This window comes from Amborella trichopoda, chromosome 3, assembly GCF_054954075.1.
Source record: "Amborella trichopoda isolate Santa Cruz 75 chromosome 3, AtrichopodaSantaCruz75HAP2 v2.0, whole genome shotgun sequence".
In the NCBI taxonomy this organism is placed as follows: domain Eukaryota; kingdom Viridiplantae; phylum Streptophyta; class Magnoliopsida; order Amborellales; family Amborellaceae; genus Amborella; species Amborella trichopoda.
Genome location: NC_142338.1, coordinates 38,231,762 through 38,250,261, shown reverse-complemented (window position 1 = coordinate 38,250,261; position 18,500 = coordinate 38,231,762). Strand labels below are relative to the sequence as shown.

At 34.9% G+C, this 18,500-nt stretch overlaps 1 protein-coding gene across 1 annotated transcript in view; it reads right to left on the bottom strand.

Moving 5' to 3' along the window:
* Positions 1-2,278: 2,278 nt before the first annotated feature.
* The window catches only part of CYP722A1 (cytochrome P450, family 722, subfamily A, polypeptide 1), a gene marked incomplete at its 5' end in the record, with an annotated part of 65,037 nt that continues 48,815 nt past the window's right edge, over positions 2,279-18,500 (bottom strand). The window contains 4 exon segments of the mRNA XM_088860395.1: positions 2,279-2,375; positions 2,558-2,676; positions 17,788-17,894; positions 18,389-18,467. Coding sequence (XP_088716521.1) covers positions 2,279-2,375; positions 2,558-2,676; positions 17,788-17,894; positions 18,389-18,467 — 402 coding nt within the window.

Genomic DNA, 18,500 nt, shown 5'->3' with positions numbered 1-18,500 from the left:
GAAATTATACCTCTCATAGTAGAACAAAATAATTACACCAACCTATATCTAAAATCTTTAGGTAAGGTGGCACTCGAATAGAAAATCTAATTAGTCAGCCCCAAAAAATACAATAAGAAAAGAAAAAGGCAGTTATATTCAAACCTCCTCCTACCATAAATAAAGATAGATTTGTCTTCAAAGAAGACAATACATAATTAATGAATGAACTGGTAAAAAGATTATCCCAATTAAATATAGACCCAAAAGGGAAAACAAAAATAGTAGAATCAGAAACTATGGTTCTACAAGAAGAAGTAATAAATAATAATAATGAAATATCAAATCTAGAACAAGCCTTTAAAGAAGAAAGTAGATATTAATAGAATAGACTATGGAAAAAAATGGAGACCAGTGTCTCAAGCAAGAATGTATCATACTCGGCCCACGCCAGTAGATATATAATTCGAAGAAGATTGAATATCTCATACAGCCTCCTACTCAAGACGAACTATAGTAAATTGGAATATTGATGGAATGTCAGACCATCAAATTTTAGATACAGTGAGGCATATGACGATGTATGCCACAGCATGTAAAGTCTCTGATAGCCACGATCAAGATGCTGCTAAAGCAATTGTTTGTGGCTTTACAGGTTGGCTTCGTGGCTGGTGGGATTTTCATATGTCTGAAAATACAAAAAACCAAATATTAAATGCAAATCGTCGACGGGGGTTAAACAATGAATTAAATCAAGATATACCCCATCGCGAAAGCGATGCGGTAAATACACTCATCTATACAATAACCTTACATTTTGTAGGTAGCACACCGCTATTAGAAGCTAGATATGAAGATTTGCTTTCTAATTTAAAATGTCCTACGCTTTCACATTATAAATGGTATAAAGATATTTTTTTCTCTAGACTACTACTAAGAGAATATTCCAGTGCTGATCACTGGAAAGAAAAATTTATTTTCGGTCTACCATATCTTTTCGCAGAAAAAATCAAAAATAGATTAAAAAATAAAAATGGCGGAATGATACTTTATTCACAATATACTTTAGGAGAACTTTCTTCAGAAATATGTGCTGAAGGATTAGCCCTCTCCACAGATATGAAATTTAAAAGACAATTAGATAAACAATGAATGATGGAAAAAAAGAACTAGGAGATTTTTGTGAACAATTTGGGTTCAGTACAATTCCTTCTTCTAGTAATAAAAGGCACAAGAAAAAAACATATAAACAATATCCAAAAGATAAAACTTCAAAAAGGTTTCAAAAACATAAAAAAGAAAAAAGAAATAAGTTCATACAAAAATTTGCTCCAAAAGCAAAATTTAAGAGAAAACTCCCAATATGCTATAAATGTGGCAAAGTTGGCCATTACAAAAGTAATTGCCGTGTTAAAAATAAAATAGATACCCTAATGCATGATGAAAATATACGAAATCAATTATATGATATAATTCAAGTAATTGATATTTCAGATAGCTCCTCTGACGGTGACGGCACAGACACTGAAACATTAATAGGAAAACTTGAAGATGAAACTTTGATGCACCTCACTAAGTTGTATACACACTCTAAATTTCAGATCATTCTGATTAGTAAAGAACACATGAAAATTGAAATACTACCGAACAACTGTGACTGTGCGATGAAGTTTGGATGGTGATGAGGGTAGAAAAAATCATTGTTCCTTTTTGCCTGAAGGCGTTTTGTTATATCTTCTATATATTATTTCGGTACGAGTTGGTCAGATGTGCACACATCCAAATTTCAGTTAAATTTGGTTTACAGAAAATTTATTAAAATTCAAATACTATCAGACAGTTGTGACTGTGTGATGGATATTGAATGGTGATGAGCCGTGAGTGACAGTAGAATTTCACCGATAGGTGTTTGTCAGTGTTATCCTCTATATGTGTATATGTGTGCAGTGATTTCACGTCACTATCTCATCATAATATAATGAAATCGCACTTCTATAAAACCCTATTTGCACCATTTATATTACCCAAAATTTTTTGTAAGCATCCTCTTCATCTAAACCATCAATCTCAAGAAAAAAAAGAAAAAAGAAAATCAATTTGCATATAGTCAAAATGATCCCTCTTCAAGTGGATTTTAAGTGTAAGCCTCAAAATAAACATTTTATATAAATTATCGTTTCCACATGATTCAGAAAAAGGGATCTTAGTTTTCTTATTATTTTCTCTACACAAATGCAATACCATGGTAAAATAGACCATCACAAAGACGCAAATATTTTTGGCCCGGATAGGGTTAGGGTTACTTTAAAGTAGTGACACGTATTGGACGTTCGCTCTTGAGCTTAGGAAAATGTGACCATCTCACGAGGCTGCTATCTGAATCAATCACCTCCCACCTGATTCATTGCACATCAATGAATTAATAATTTTTTAAGTTTTTTTCTTTTTTTTGGCTTCCTAATTCGCCGAAATTCATAAGCACCAGTTTATATTTACAAAACGAGATAAAATTTTGGCTTTCATTACTGGGAGAAATAGAATAAAGAAAAAAAAGGAGAGATATAAAAAGCCACTACACCTGTAAGTGGTCACTAATCGGTGCAAGAAAACAAGCATCATAGCCTTGGCAAGGTTCATTCCCAGCCATGTTCGGAGGCCGGCTCCAAAAACCAAGAATCTATAAGGTTTTTATTCTTCCTAATGACTACAAATAATATTCAATCTGGTTTCATGTATTACTCAAAAAAGATAACAACAAAAGACAATGCCATTAAAGGAAACCACAGACAAAATAAGTTGCATTGCAGTGAGCTTCTTAACAATTACAAACATCATTCAGTACATGTGACTCAAAATGCTAGAAGCCACTAGCAACACAAGAAACATACATGCACACAAAAAATGTCTAAAATTAACTGCAAACACAAGTAAAAAGTAGACAAAACTATTGGAAGTTAGCGATGCCTGTAGTTGTTGCATGTAGGTTGTTATTGGCGTGTTCTAGGATTTTGCTTGTTTAAATTCCTTTTGCCCTATTATATAAGGTCTTGTTTTCTATGACTCCCTTTTTTAATTGGTTTTATCTTATTAGAGAGAGAGGCATGGAAAATTTCTAATTTGGGGCATCTTGTCATTACTATTAATTTTGGGGGTATTTTTGTCCTTATTCAAAATAAGTCATATAAAAGGACACTAAAGGCCATTGAGATCCAATCCTTCCTGTTGAGTCATATAAAAGCACACTCAGGCCATTGAGGTCCAATCCTTTTCGTTTTCTCTTTTCTCTAGAAAGGTAGGGGTTTTGCCTTTTAATAAAAATGAGAAAAGGAAAGGGAATGAAGAAGGAGCTTGTTTTCACGCTTGGTATAGAGGCTATGCAAGCTTATTTTGTTCTCATTTTTGATAATCCAAAACACTTTCAATGGTTTTTCTTTGCTTGCCCCTTGCCTCTAGATATAGCCTTAGTTGTGAACCACTTAAATTTGTGTTATGACTTGTCCTTAATTTCCATTTTTGGTTTGCTTATTCCATCTCTTGTTCATGTTTCACCTAATTTTACTGCAATTGCTTGAGCATTCTTATTCAGTTTTGAATCCCACGTATTTGAGGTTTGAGTGTACGATATTATGTGATCGACATACTCGGGGTTTCAGGTTATCGACACTGAATAAGTGGTATTAGAGTATTATATTTGTGCATTATTTTTAGGAGAAATTATGAGTAACTAGAAGTAGAGAAATTCAATGGTCAAATGGATTTTGATAATGAAAAATTAATATTCATGAACTTTTTGTCCAACAAGGGCTAGATATTAGTTTGAAAGAAGAAGTCCGAAGCCATAAGTATTGGAGATTTGGAAGCAATGGATTATATAGCTTTGGCTACAATATGAGTTTGTTTAGCTGATAGTGGTTTGTTCAACATTGTGAGAGTAAAGACGGCAAAATATTTGTGAAAATCCCTACAAATCACATTTTATTGAAGAAAAGTTGTTTAGCTCGAGGATGAGAGAGGAGGAGGAAGTTTTTTATTATTTAAACACTTTTAATAATATTATTTAGGAACTTGAAAGTGTTGAAGATAAATTATTATTTAAACACGTTTCACCAAGGAGGATTTAGTTAACTTAGGTACATGTTGGAACATGTAGCTTACCAATTATTGATCTAGAAAGAGTCCTTTCTTTGTGGGTGCAAGACCACCCTATGGAACTAGGAGTTGAAAATTAGGCAGCAATGGGAGAGAAAAAAATTAATGTTGGATATATGGCATTTTCAAGGCCTAGCATTATTCTAAGTCACAGTGGGAATGACGAGTGGCTACTAAACCTTTTGTGTACAGGGATCCAGATAGGCCAAAATAACTCTGTTTAGACGAAGGTGAAGTTTATAGAGCATATTATGAACTGAGAGGTTTTAGGGTTCTAGTCATGGTCAAAAGGATTAGTTTCCCTTCATGCCATGTGAGCCAAGGCTTGGGGATAAGTGGATACCAGTTTGTGATATATGTGTATTTTGTATAAGCCCTATGTGAGCAGAGCAAGACATAAGCCCAAAATCCCTGACACGTGTAGCTTGCTCACAGCGCGTGCACATACTATTGCATTTTAGGACGTCATTTTGATATGGTAAGATCCGCTTTGTGCTTAAATCCTTGCTGAAAGAGGACCCCTGGTGCATATCCTTGGGGGGAACCTGTAATCCACTAAATAACCTTGGGGTCAATCCAACTATCGGCGAGCTTTGATAGGCCCTATCAAGTTCAAACTGAAGTCTGTAATGCAAAGGCACCTGTTGGGTTGGTCTGAGAAATTAGATTGGATTTCTGAGTCTAGCCTAGTAGAATATCATACAACCCGACTACATGTAGAACGGGGTTTTTTCACCCCAGCCAAACCCTAATGTTTTGATGTGGAATGATGAAAATTGATTTATCATAAATTTAGAAGATATTTGGGAATTGTTTTTCAAAGGAAAGTACTTCGAGAATATTTTGGTGTAGTAATTTCAATTAAGGACATTCACACATGTGACATGTGGCACACAAATGGCCAATGTGTGCCACACGTGCAACCTAAAGGGCAATTACATGCCCTATGGGTGTGACATGGAAAGCCTAAAATTTGGTGCAAGACCTTGTTTGGATATAAGACATAACATAGATAAGTGTAAAGGGATTTAAGACGCATTTGTGAATTACATGTGTGGTGGCATGTGTGAGCTCACATGTGTACGTGTAGAAATTTCTCATTTTCATGATTTATTTAATTCTCAAATTTTGTGATTTGTTCACTCATTTAAAAGTTGAAATGATGGCTTCTCATTGGTTCGAAAGAGACAAGGGGACAAAATTATGACATGTCCCCTCCTTTGAAAGTGATACTTCATAAGAGGAAGATTCACTCCACATGAAGCTTGAGCGTGCATGAAGCAAGACCAACCCATATGGAATGGTGGCGAGCCACCCTCATTTCAAATTCAAACATGAGTTATTTAGTCAATGGTGTTGACTTGATGATGATGAACTGAATGGTGGAGATTCAATATTTTTGAAAATTAGGGTTGGAGAGCACATTTGATATTGTTGAAAGGTGGTATGTGGGTATAGTGATAAAGATATGATAATTAATCACCATCCAATTCTTGGTAGGCTAGAACTTTAACCTCTCTCAACTCTTGGATCATCCAATGGGTGGTTGAGATCTAATCAAAGAAAAGTACCCTACATGAAAAGTGTATAACTAGGACCATGTTCCCACTAGAGTTGAAGTTAGGTGGTTCTTGTTTTAAACCCTAATCTCTTCTCCAAAGGGGCTCCACGCCCCACTCTTTCAAGCTTTGTTCTTCACACTTGAAAGTGCACGCACCCTAGTCTTTCTCCTATGCATCATCTATTGCTTGATGGGTGCCATTGAGCATTGTTAGGCTGCTGTTATCACTATAAAAACCGTGCTAAATATTTTCATAAACCACCTTGATGTATTATCTCAAGAATGATAAAGGTGTCATCCTCTCCAAGCTCTTCTCCCATGATGAAGCCATTTCTTGTGGCTTCATCACGCATGATCTATGGCATGTTGGATGTTGCTTTTAAGTCTTGGATGTCCATGTTAAGCCAAAAAGGCTGCTAGAAATTTCTTGGTTCACTTTGCCATCATATCTCCAAAGTCTGGAATAGAGCTACTGTTGTGTATGGAAGCTCTAAACCCAATGGGTTGATTTTTAGCAAATAAAGTATGAGAAATAAAACATAAAACACAAGAAGGGATACATCCACGGGCATGACAAACTGAAATCTACTATACCAATGAAACTTACATCATAGATTTTGAGATATAGAGTTACCTCTAACCCTCGATACAACGCAGTCGAGAAAAATCCTTTGGAACTGCTCTCCCAAATGGCACCACTACTGATCTCTCATCTCTATTCCATTTCATAACTAGGCCACTGTCTAGGAAAAAACATAAATAGACTACTGTCTAGGAAGAGACCATAAATAGACCACTATCTAGGATGAGAACTTTGAGTAAACATCTCATTTAGACCCTGAATCCCTAAACGAACATTCCTATGAAAATCCTCTCATAGGAGTTCAACATCGACTTTTGGTTTAACAAACATCGAAGGTGAAAGGAGAAAAAACTCCTATTTTTTCTTTTTCTCATGTTTTCTTTACTGTTTACCCCTATATTTTAAAAAGATTTTCAAAATTCGTCCTCCTACTTTGTGTATTGATTTTTAAAACTTATTCGGTTGTACACAAATGTAAGCCAACCCCCTGGCCGACAAATTGTGAAAAAGAAGTCATTAGACCTAAAGTTCTTATTTTGCAAGAAACTAATTTTTATGCTCCAGATTTATCTGTGGTTAGAGACATTTGGGGTAATGGGGCAGTTAATTTTGAGGGGGTAGATGCTTTAGGGGCTTCGGGGGGTTTATGGATCTTGTGGGATCCACTTCTTTTTCATTGTTTTGATGTAGTTAAGAGGGATAGAATTTTGGGCATCTTCTTTGAGGGACCAAGTGGTGGTTTCAAATGGGGTATCGTCAATGTCTATGGCCCTATGGTGCCTTCTCTTAAAGAAGTTTTTCTTATTGATTTGGGTGATGTGCTGCTTTCTCATGATATGCCAATTTGTTTGGGTGGTGATTTTAAGTTCGTTAGCCGTATGAGATGTCGTCGTCCAATCCTCCTATTAACTCGTTGATGTGGATGTTTAATTCGTTCATTGAGCGTTTTCAATTGTTTTACTTGCCTGTAGCGGGTGCTAAATTTACTTGGTCAAATTGTCGTGCTCATAATCTGATTATGTCTAAGTTGGACCCTTTTTTGGTAACTCAGGATTGATGGAAGCCTTTTCTTTGATTACTATCAAAGCACTGCCTAGGCTTTCATCTGATCACACTGCTCTTTTGCTCAATACTACGTTTAGTATAAGCGGAGAAAAGCCTTTTTGTCTGGAGCTTTGTTGGTTGGATGAACCGGGTGTTGTTGATCTTATTAAGTCCATCTGGGTGAATTCTGTTTTCTTTGGGTAAGTGGACTTCATTCTCCATAAGAAACTCCTCAATGTGAAACATAAGTTGTTGGCTTGGAAAGCTGAGAATTGGTCTTTGGTTAAGACTAAAATTGATCAGGTGTTGTCCGATATCCAAAGGTGGGATCAGGGTATCCAACATGTAGGGCTCATTTCTAAGGCTGATATGGTGGAGAGAAGTATGTTGTTGTCCACTTTGGAGTCTCTTAATAAAGTAGAGCAGATGTATTGGAAACATAGATCCAGGGTGAGATGGTTGAAAGAAAGCGATCGCAATACTAAGTTCTTTCAAGCCATTGCTAGTGCTCGTCAGAAACATAATGACTGGTCTGGTCTGGTGTCGTTGAAGATGACCACTCTGGCTGGGAGGAGGGTATTATTGCTCATTTTCTTAGAGCTTTATCTAATGAAATCCCTTTTAAACCCACGTTGGATGGCTTAGCGTTTTTTTCTCTTTCCCTTTCTGTTGCTAACAATTTGGAGAGAGAGGTTTCTATGAATGAACTTAAACTTGTCGTTTTTAAACTTCCAAGAGATAGAGCCCAGGCCCTGATGGCTTCCCTCTTTTTTTTTCCAACTGTTCTGGCACCTAGTTAAGGGAGAGCTATTGGATATGGTTAAGGAGTTCATGGAGACTTTTTTAAGAGAGTTAATGCTAATTTCATCGCCTTATCCCTAAGAGATCTGCTATCTCCTCTCATTCGGATATCAGGCCTACTAGCCTCCTTACCAGCCTCTATAAAATTGTAGCAAAACTTTTTGCTGAAAGGTTGAAAGTGGTTCTCCTTATCATCATCTCTGATACACAATTGGTTTTTATCCAAAATACGTTTTTATCCAAAATAGTTTAATTTCAGACATCGTGTTTATTGCCCAGGAATGCATCCATTCTAGGCTTTTGAGCAGTGAACCGGGTATTGTCATTAAATTGCATATGGAGAAAACCTACGATAGAGTTGAATGATGTAGTCTGTTAGAAGTCATGAAACAGATGGGTTTTGGTCCTAAGTGGAAGAGATGGATTTTTGGTTGCCTTTCCACGGCTGACTTTTCGGTTCTTATTAATGGGAGCCTTAAAGGTTTCTTCAAGGCCTCTCGAGGCCTCAAACAAGGGGATCCTTTATCACCTTTCTTATTCACGCTCTATGTCGGATGCTTTGTAAGATGATCTGTAACATTGTGAATAGAGGGTACTTTTCAGGTTTCGTGGTTTCTCATAATGCTCCATGTATCTCTCATCTTCAATATGCGGATGATACGTTGCTGTTTTGTGATGTGAGGAGAGATCAAATCGAGAAGATTGAAACTTTCTTGATTTGTTGTGAGGTTTCACTTGGCCTCAAGGTCAACTTCTCTAAAACAACATTGATTGGTGTCAATTGTGATGAGGGGTTGGTAAATGATTTAGCATTGAGGCTTGGATGTAGGGTGGATAAATTTTCCTTCAAATACCTAGGCTTGCCAATCTCTGTTGGAACCTTACCTATTTCTGTATGGGATAATGAATGTCATACAGAGAGTTCAAATCAAGCTTGATCTTTAGAAGCCTAAATATCTCTCTTTAGGAGTCAAAGTTACCCTTTTGATTTCCTGTCTTGCAAATCTTCCTATTTATTAGATGTCTCTGTTGCGAATGCCTAGGGCTATTATTAAACGTATTGAAGTGTTGATGCACAACTTTCTATGTGGTTCTTTTGGAGTTGAGAGGAAATTTCATCGTATTCGTTGGGAAAAGGTGTGTACTCCTAAACGTGAAGGTGGTTTAGGTGTGAGGAGACTTTCGTTGATGAATAATACTTTGTTATGTAAATGGTGGTGGTGAAGCCTCTTGAATAAAGATCAACTTTGGTACAAAGTGCTCGTTTCAAAGTATGACATAGATGGTTTCGTTATGTAGATTAAAAGAGGAGTGGGTAGGGATAGTACCTCTTCGTTGTGGAGAGAAATCTACACACTCAAGCAAGTGGTAGATCGCAATATCTGTTGGATCCCAGGTGTGGGGAATGCGGTGTCATTTTGGCGCCATAAATGGCTGGGTGAGGAACCATTAAAATATGCATTTACTCTTCTTTTTGGTAAGGTCAACTGCTCCCAGGCTACGATTGCTGATTTGGTGGATTTTAGCCGCGATAAGGTAAGTTGGAATATAAGCTTTCCTTATGATAGAATTCATGATCTTCTTTTTCAACAACTTATCAATTTGCTTGAAATATTAGAGCAATCTTTTATTAGGGAGCATAGTGAGGATGAAGTGGTGTGGGAAGTTGAGACTGATGAACAGTTTTCGGTCAAGTCTGTTTACCGCTTACTCTTCTTTGATAGAGTACGCTGGTCTTTTCCAGTGTTAGCCAAAATTTGGAAGTGGCCCATCCCTCATAAGGTGCAAGTATTCTTATGGCTTGCGGCTCAAGACAAGATCCTCACTATGGATAATTTGATCAAGAGAGGCCAAATTATCACAAATGTCTGTTTGATGTGTAAGGAGGATGGAGAGTCTGGGATGGATTTTTTTTACATTGCTCCTTTATCTCCAATATTTGGTCCTGGTGCTTCCAAATGTTGGGGTTTAACCTTACTCTACCACAACATAAGGTGGATTTGCTAACTCAGTTTGAGGTGCCTTTGCCAAAGGTTGGTGCTTCTATTTGGAGGCGAGGTGTTATTTTATGGGAAGTTTGGTTGGAGAGAAACTATAGAACCTTTGATGGGAAGATTTGTTGCGTTGATAGAGTTCTTAATAACATCAAACTCACTATCTGGTCTTGGCTGCATGTTGCTAAAGAATGTAAGGGTATCTCTAAGGTAGATATCATGATTAACCTCCTCAACCTGTTTCAGTTGGATGTTCTTTTGTTTAGACTGGTCACTAGCTGGAAACCACCAGACATTGGTGTTCTCAACCTTAACTTTGATGGAAGCTCGATGGGAAATCCTGGTCTGGTTGGTTATGGAGGAGCCATTTGGGATTGGCAAGGAAATGTCATTATTGCTTATGCAGAGCCGGAGTTGCGATGGCTAATCATGCGAAACTTCGTGCTATTTTCCATGGGTTGAAACTTTTAACGGCAAGAAATAACATGGAGGGTTTTATTGTTGAAGGGGACTCGCTAAATGTGATTAAATAGTGTAAGAGGGAACATTGTCTTCAGTGGCAACTCAAGTCTTTGCCATTTTTTCTTCTTTGACAATGGCCCTAGTTCATGTTTATAGGGAAGCAAATGCTCTGCCTGATTCCTTAGCTAAAAAGCGAGTTGAGTTGGACATGTTGGTAATTTCTACTAATATTCTTGATATCTTGTAATTTTTTCTGCTATCAATAAATTTGGAACATTCATCAAAAAAAAAAAATTGTGAAAAGGAAGTCTCCTTCGAGATCGATTCCTCATAGAATAGGATTTGACGGATTCATCTCTACTAATTATTTAAATAACGAGTTTTTGTGTGGATCGGGATAGGATGGACACTGAGTAGTCTGCTTCGTCCTCCCGTGTAAAGAGTGTTTCATGCTTTTCATTTTTATTTATTAATGATTTAATATTTTATAAATTTTTACAAAATTTTCAAAAAGTAGAAACCAATTCTAAAAGATTTATGGTTCTAATTTTATGAAATTTTAATTGTTCAAAAGAATTATGGAATAATTAGTCATTACCATTTTTCAATGTTCATAACTCAAAATAAATAGACAACTACTTTTTTTTTCTTTCTAAAGTTAACAAATTTAAGATTTTATGCTTCAAAATTATTTTATGGGTAAATTTTTATTTTCTGGATTTTAAAAGTTTAATATTTTAATTTTGGCAAACTTTCCCTTTTTCACTATTTAAAAAGCTATTTTAATTATGATTTTAAAATAAAATTTTGGTTTCAAAACCATTTTTTTTTAAATTAAGGATTTTCATTTTTTTATCGATGATTCATCAACCCATTTTCTCAAGGGCTTTCAAGATATAAAAAATGCCAATTTTTTTATTATTAATGATTTTCTTTTGTTGCGAGTATTTTGGCCTCTTTTCTTTCTATTTTTTTGCGCGCCTCATTTCATGACTTTAATATTGTATTTTAAGAAAAATATTTAACAGGTATTCATATTTTCTTACTTTTTATTAATTAAATAATACTATACGTTTTGTAGATTTCTTATGTCCTTATAAAATTTAATAATAAATAATTTTAAATATCAAATTTTATTATTAAGGATTTTCAAATGTTAAAACTACCTTATATTTAGTACAAAAGTTAGAGCACCAATATTGAAAATGTTTGTCGTTATATTTAATTTTTAAATGTATTTATGACTTCTTTTATGTTTGGATTGCGAATTTTTATGACTTGAAATTGCATGTATAACTATTTCTCTTTTTTGTTAAAATTAGTAAAAATGACAAAAATATCAGGGTTACATAGCATGTATGTCATTTTATTTCTTGATAGCTATATTTGTAGCAAAACTAACTTTATTTATTTTAGGTATTTCAACTTAGCATGCCATCTTTGCTGTAAGAATTCAAAATCTTTTATATTTTTGAATTTCGAATTTTAATACTTTATAGATTTCATTTATGTCAACATTATTTGTTTTCAAGAACTTTAATAGAAAACATAATTCTAATGGAAGTTTTCATTCTTTAAAAATAATTTATGACGAATTACCAATTTCTGTATACTAGGAATTTTAGACGCTTCACATAAATTGAATTGACTTTTCTTATAAATAGGACATATGAAACTATAACTTCTTACTTTTGATTACTTAAAAAACTTTTCATTTTTAATGAAATTTTACGATTTTAAAAAATATTTATAATGAAGTTTTTAAATTTTTATGTGCAATAATTTCTTAAGTCTGAAAAGTAAAAATGTTGTATTTACTAAAAAAAGAAAAGAATATCAACTCTAACATCTTTTTAAATTTCTAAATTCTAAATTTTTATAGTTTTCAATTATCGCACAGGATTTATGTAGGCAGCCACATTTGAGTTCCACAATATATTAGCAGTGTCTTTTGTTATGAACTTTTCGATATTATTCGTATATTATATTTTGAAACTTGGAAGTAGAATTCATGTTATAGCAAAGGTGTACCATTATTCAATTTCTAATCTATATTAATGTAATTATCTTACTGTTTTGCTTATATAATGCATTATGAAATACTAGGTTGAAGAAATCATTTCATTGATTATCAACAAAGCATAATTTGAACAACGAGCACATTGCTTGAACAAATAGACGGTCTCAGGAACATCTGGGATCGACTAACGAAAACCTCGATTAACAGCAGATTGAACAAACAGATCCTCAGGAACATTCGGGATTGAGTACCGAAAAACTCGATCAATAATTGACAAACAGGCTTTCAGAATTTCCAAGATCGAGTAACGAAAAGCTCAATCAATAGACATGATCGAATAACAAAAAGAAATTTGATCATCTCACATGATGGAGCAACGGAATACATCATCATCCAATATGATTGAGTAACGAAAAACTCAATCATTAAACATGAGCATCCAAAACAGACGGGATCGAGTAAACTCAATCATCACACAGGATGGAGTAACGGAAAACTCCATCATACAATAAGATTAAGTAACGAGAAACTCAATTATCAAATATGATCAAGTAACGAAAAACTTGATCATCAAACAAGATCGAAAGGCTCGATTAATCAAACATGAGGCACTTGGAAGAGCCAACAGAAATCAAAAGAAAATCCGAAACCTTTGAAATACCTCCATCTTTAGTTAGCATAGATCCAAGCAACTTGCTCCCACAAGGAATGAGAGCTTCCCACAATAGTGCTCCTCAAATTACCCCAAATGGCTAATGCATGGCTTATCTTGAGCAGATCAGAAGATCGTAAATCCTATAAACGTGTAGGCTCTCTAATTTATTTTTTTCTCTTACTCTTTACTTCTCCCTTCTTTCTCTCACTTCTTTTTCTCTCTATTCTCTCTCTTTCTCTCTCTTTCTCTCTCTCTCTCTCTCTCACAGAGAGAAAACCCCTAGATCAATGGTGCACTAAATCAATCTCTCTATCAAAACCATCTCCAATTCTATTGTCAGAACGTAAATACCAATCTCCAAACTCTATTGGCAGTAAGTAATCTCCAAACATAACCAAACGCAATGAACCCAACTCAACCCAACTCGATCTCCCTCTTCTCTCCTTTATGGGTAGGAGTTATGATGCTGCCTCTCTTTTTTTTTTGTAAACTTCAAATTGCTATACTTCAGCACTGATGACTATAGAAACAGAGGTTTCTATATACTATAATTATTGAAGAAGATGGCTTAAGCTTAACTATTTTCAGCTATTAATAAACAATCATCTTTTGAGTACATTTACATCATTGTGCCTGAGCTCCCGTCCAACGAAAAAACTCTCAATTGGACAGTCAACCTTTACTGAATGATAGAAAAAAGTAACAATTTCTTTCTGATGTTGGGGTTGAGATAAGAGCGTAACAGTCACGCAAAAGATTCCAACAAGAGCGTAACCAGACAAGTAAGATCGCATACCAAATTGAGCAGAAAATCGACAGAGATGACAAGGGCCTAAAACATAGAGCGTAAGAAGAAAAACAGCACCAACATCTACCGCACCGCACTAGATATTGCATGCTCATCACAATCCATGCTCATTGTACCATATATTGCAAAAACATTCCCCAGCAAATTGGAGATTGACTCAATGTTTGTGGCAAAGGCATAAGGATAGCTTCAACTCGTTCCATGAATATGGATGAACCCATATAGACCATGATCAAGAGCGACGAAAACAACCCCATTTAGCAATAGATCAACCTCGCTCTGATACCATGTTAAAATTTGTGGGAGCATATATGCACAGACATTGCATGGAGAATGGAGAGAGAAAAAGAGAGAACATAACATTTACGTGGTTCAGGCCGAAGACTTACGTCTACGGATCCAAAGCCCAACAGACTACATCTTCACTATTTTGGATGATTGTTTACATCAATAGGTACCTTTATATATAGAAGACAATCACACAATTACAAGAGATAAATATCGTATGATTCTTGGAGATAGATGTAAATAGTAGGAGGCCTTATCACCAAATTAATTTGATGACCAAGTAACTTTGACTTGGTCTCTTCTTATGTTTTATATACCTAATCTTATCAAGAGATATATATCCATACATCCATAGTGATGTATATCAATATGAACTTGAGATATCCATATCCTAACATATTTTGCTGCCAATTTTCTCAATTACCGATTTCTCCCAATCTTCCACATAAACATACTTCACATGCACATACAAAATACTCAAGGTTCAAAAAGTGAATATAGTTGAATTTGACAGCCCTAATATTTTTCTACTTTATGATGTATCCATTGCTAAATGTGGAAAATTGATGTTCTGCTAGAACAAGTGCAAATTGCACTATGACAAGAAAAAAAGAAAAATAAAAGAAAAGAAAAAATAAAGTAATGGTTTAATCGGCTCCCTTTATTTTCTTGAAAAATGGTTGTTGCCTCCTATATGTTACCTTTGTAGATTGCATTGCCCATTTGCATTAGGAAAAGTATATTTAAAGTCCATTTACTTTTGGTATGAGGAGATCATAATTACTCGTCTATCGGATTTCAAATAAGATGGTTGTGGATGACACATTGGTTGAGTTCAAAATTCAAAGAAAAATTTCTTGAACTTCATGACACATCGTATGCTGTCTAATTTAAAATTAGATGATTAAGGGTATTTATGATCTCCTTGTAACAAAGGTAAAAATTGTTAGGTGCGTGTGGGCATTAAAGGTCTTATGAGTGCTTCTAATAAATATTTTGATATAATAGAACATGAACTTAGTGGGAGTGTGGTCCTGTGTGAACCATACTAAGCAAACAATGTTTGTTGATACCGGACTAAGCTTTTCGAGCTAAGCCAGTTGGTTGGGAAAAACCTATGTTACATGAACATAAAAAACTATCTAATCAGGGTTCGAATAGATCATTCCTTGATGAGGTTAGAGTATGCCCAGATGAGTGAGCCAAGGGATTGTGTGACCCTTGTGTGTGATGGTGGCTTTCAAATACGGTGGCCAAAGCCTCATCCGCGAGCCATCACATCCCATACATATATGATAGTCATTTCGGGAAAGTGAACCACATTTCAGGGTGAAGCTTATGTATGTGCGAGAGATACCTCTATGCGCCATAAGAGCTGTGGTCGCATCAGGTCTAGGTGACCTTGATACGTCTTTAGGGAAAAACCTGAAATCCATAAATTAGGATTACTACCCCTTGGCTCATTGACCTAACTTTAGTGACCCACTAATGAGCTCCTTCATAGACTGTAGGTCATGGGAAACACTGGGTTGTTTGATAAAGTAAGTGTGGACTGTTGTCCACACTTGAAGGTGGTGTGCCCCAATGTTTATTTATTTAATTCTTAGACCATATGGATCATTTTCCCATCTAATGAATTTAATTATGTGAGTTTTAATGTTATGATTTTTAGAACTGTTATTTGAATTTTTTTAAATCTTTGGATATTTTATTTATCAAAGTTAGATTTATAAAAATGGAGATATTGATTTTAGATTAATTAAAATATTCAAATGTGATTTTATGGATTTCTAAAAATAATATTATTAATTTTAATAATTTTAATATTGCATGGGAGGCCCAATATGTTAATGGATCTACCATTGCATATGGGTGGGGCCCATGAACCTAGGGTAGCACGACTCACCCTCATGAAACTTTCATTGTGTTAGTTCAAGCTTTGGCTTGAGGAGAAAGCTTTGTAGCGTTTTGAAAAAAAATTGCCTTGAGGAAGCCTTCAAAGTATTTTGGAAAATATGCGAAGGCTTGTGCATAATTTTGGTAAACACTATATTATAAATAAAATTATTTTATTGAATTTCTATTGAGAGGGAAAATAGTTTAGGAATGATGGATAAAGGTTTCAAAAACTTCGATGATCTTGATGACCCATTTATGGAATGGAAGGATCAAGTCTCTCATCCCACAAATTACCCAAGATCAATGGTTCACATTCAATCTCACAAGAAGAGGCAAGCCAAGGAAAACCCTAAGAAACCCTAACCTTGTTCAAGTACTATAAAAAGGGATTGATCCCTACCCAAATCTCGACACTTAAATCTCTATTCTCTATCTAAATATATATATCTCTCCAGTTGGTAAGTTAAAGGGGGCACGCCCCAAACTAGGAGTTCTCTCTCTCTCTCTAAAGCCTAAGGGGGCATGCCCAACCTAGAAGCGCTCTCTGTTCCAAAGTTTTGTAAGAAGGGGCACGCCCTACCTAGATCTATCTCTCTCTCTTGGCTTATCTTGTGGTGGTGTTGATCCTAAGGGTTGGGTAGTAGTAAGCAGATGATATCTCTCTTGAACTAGGTTTCATGGGTTTGAACATAAGTTTGAGATTTGTGATCTGAGAGGAATTCATAGTTCCATTGGAGGGTTTGGTTAAACATGCTTTCCTGGTTAAGATTGAAGGTTTATCATTGATCCTGCGTCATCGAATGGTGATATCTCGTTGTGAAGCGTAATAAGTTTGGTTGAGGTAATATCCGTCACTCTGTTTTTGTTTCTTACCATATTTAATTATATAGTATTTACGTTCTCAAGCATAAGAATTGTGGTTATTTTCTTTAATTAAAGAAAATTGGTTTAGTAGAATCAACGTTTTTCATATTTTGGATTTGTTAGTTTTATTTTCTTTGAAGCAAAAGTTGTTGTAAGAAGACTACTTGTAAGTGATCTTTGCCAGAAGAAAAGAAAAATAAAAGAAAATAGACGAAAAGAAGAAAACTGAAAAAAATATATCCCTCGACAAGATCACATTTAGTCTTTCATCAAAAAATCTCATAGTATATAATCCCTTTGCATTACAAGACCACTTTGTTCATATTTCTTTAATCATTCACAAAACTCATTAAGATTCAATTCTAAAAGGACAAAAACTTAATTTTAGAGAAGAAATGTAAATTGCATGTGTGTGTAGAAAATATAAGCTTAAGTTGTTTCCTACAAGGGAATGAGGGATGATTGAAATTAAGATACCCAAAATAACAAATAAAAGATGATCATATTCTAAGAGCAGGGGAGATGGAGTTATTGCATCTACATGCTTATTTATTTAAAAACTGAAGTAAAATTTTCCTAAATTAGATTGATTTGATGAACTAAAACATTAATAATAATCTTAATAAAAGAGAGAGGCAAAGGGGGGAATTTAGGAAGAGTCTGGGTGGGGGATAACTCACTTGGAATCTTAGTAGATTGAATTCCATGGGTTCCTTGTATATGGAGGGATCATGGTGTATTGCCCTAGCATCAATGTTCACAATCCACCCTTTCCTTATTTGGAAACCTGTGAGAGGGGTTAAAAAAAGGATTAGAAATCAACAAAATTTTTTAATATAAAAATAAAAACTAAAGAGAAATCTATGCATAGATTCTGTAGATTTTCAATTATGAAAGAAATCTCCCCCAAATTTTATTCTTTTATTCATGTACCCTTTTTTTTCCTTTTTTTTTATTTTTTTAATTTCCCCATGTACCATTACTTTCGATCTTTAAGATCTGAAGACACATAGTAATTTACGTCAAGCCCCTATATACCCCGTTCTAACCTCAATCTTTTATGTTTTCTATTTTGACACTAGTTCGGATCTTCAGATCTGAAATCACCTATAAGTTCCAATCTTGAAGATCAATAAGTCATATCATAAGTGACTCCAGAACTTCAAGATCCGAAGTCACTTGTGATTTGGGTTTTACCTTTTAAATAGTAGAAGCATCCATCATATTTTTATCTATTATTATTTTTTAACTATGTAAAAATAATAGAATGTGAAAGCATACCACCAATTAGACAATCAACCAGGGCTTCCCTAGGAAACCACGGCACTATTGTTGCCATTTGTAAGGCCTCTTTCACAACCTGCAGGACAAAAATATATCATTTTAAGTGAAA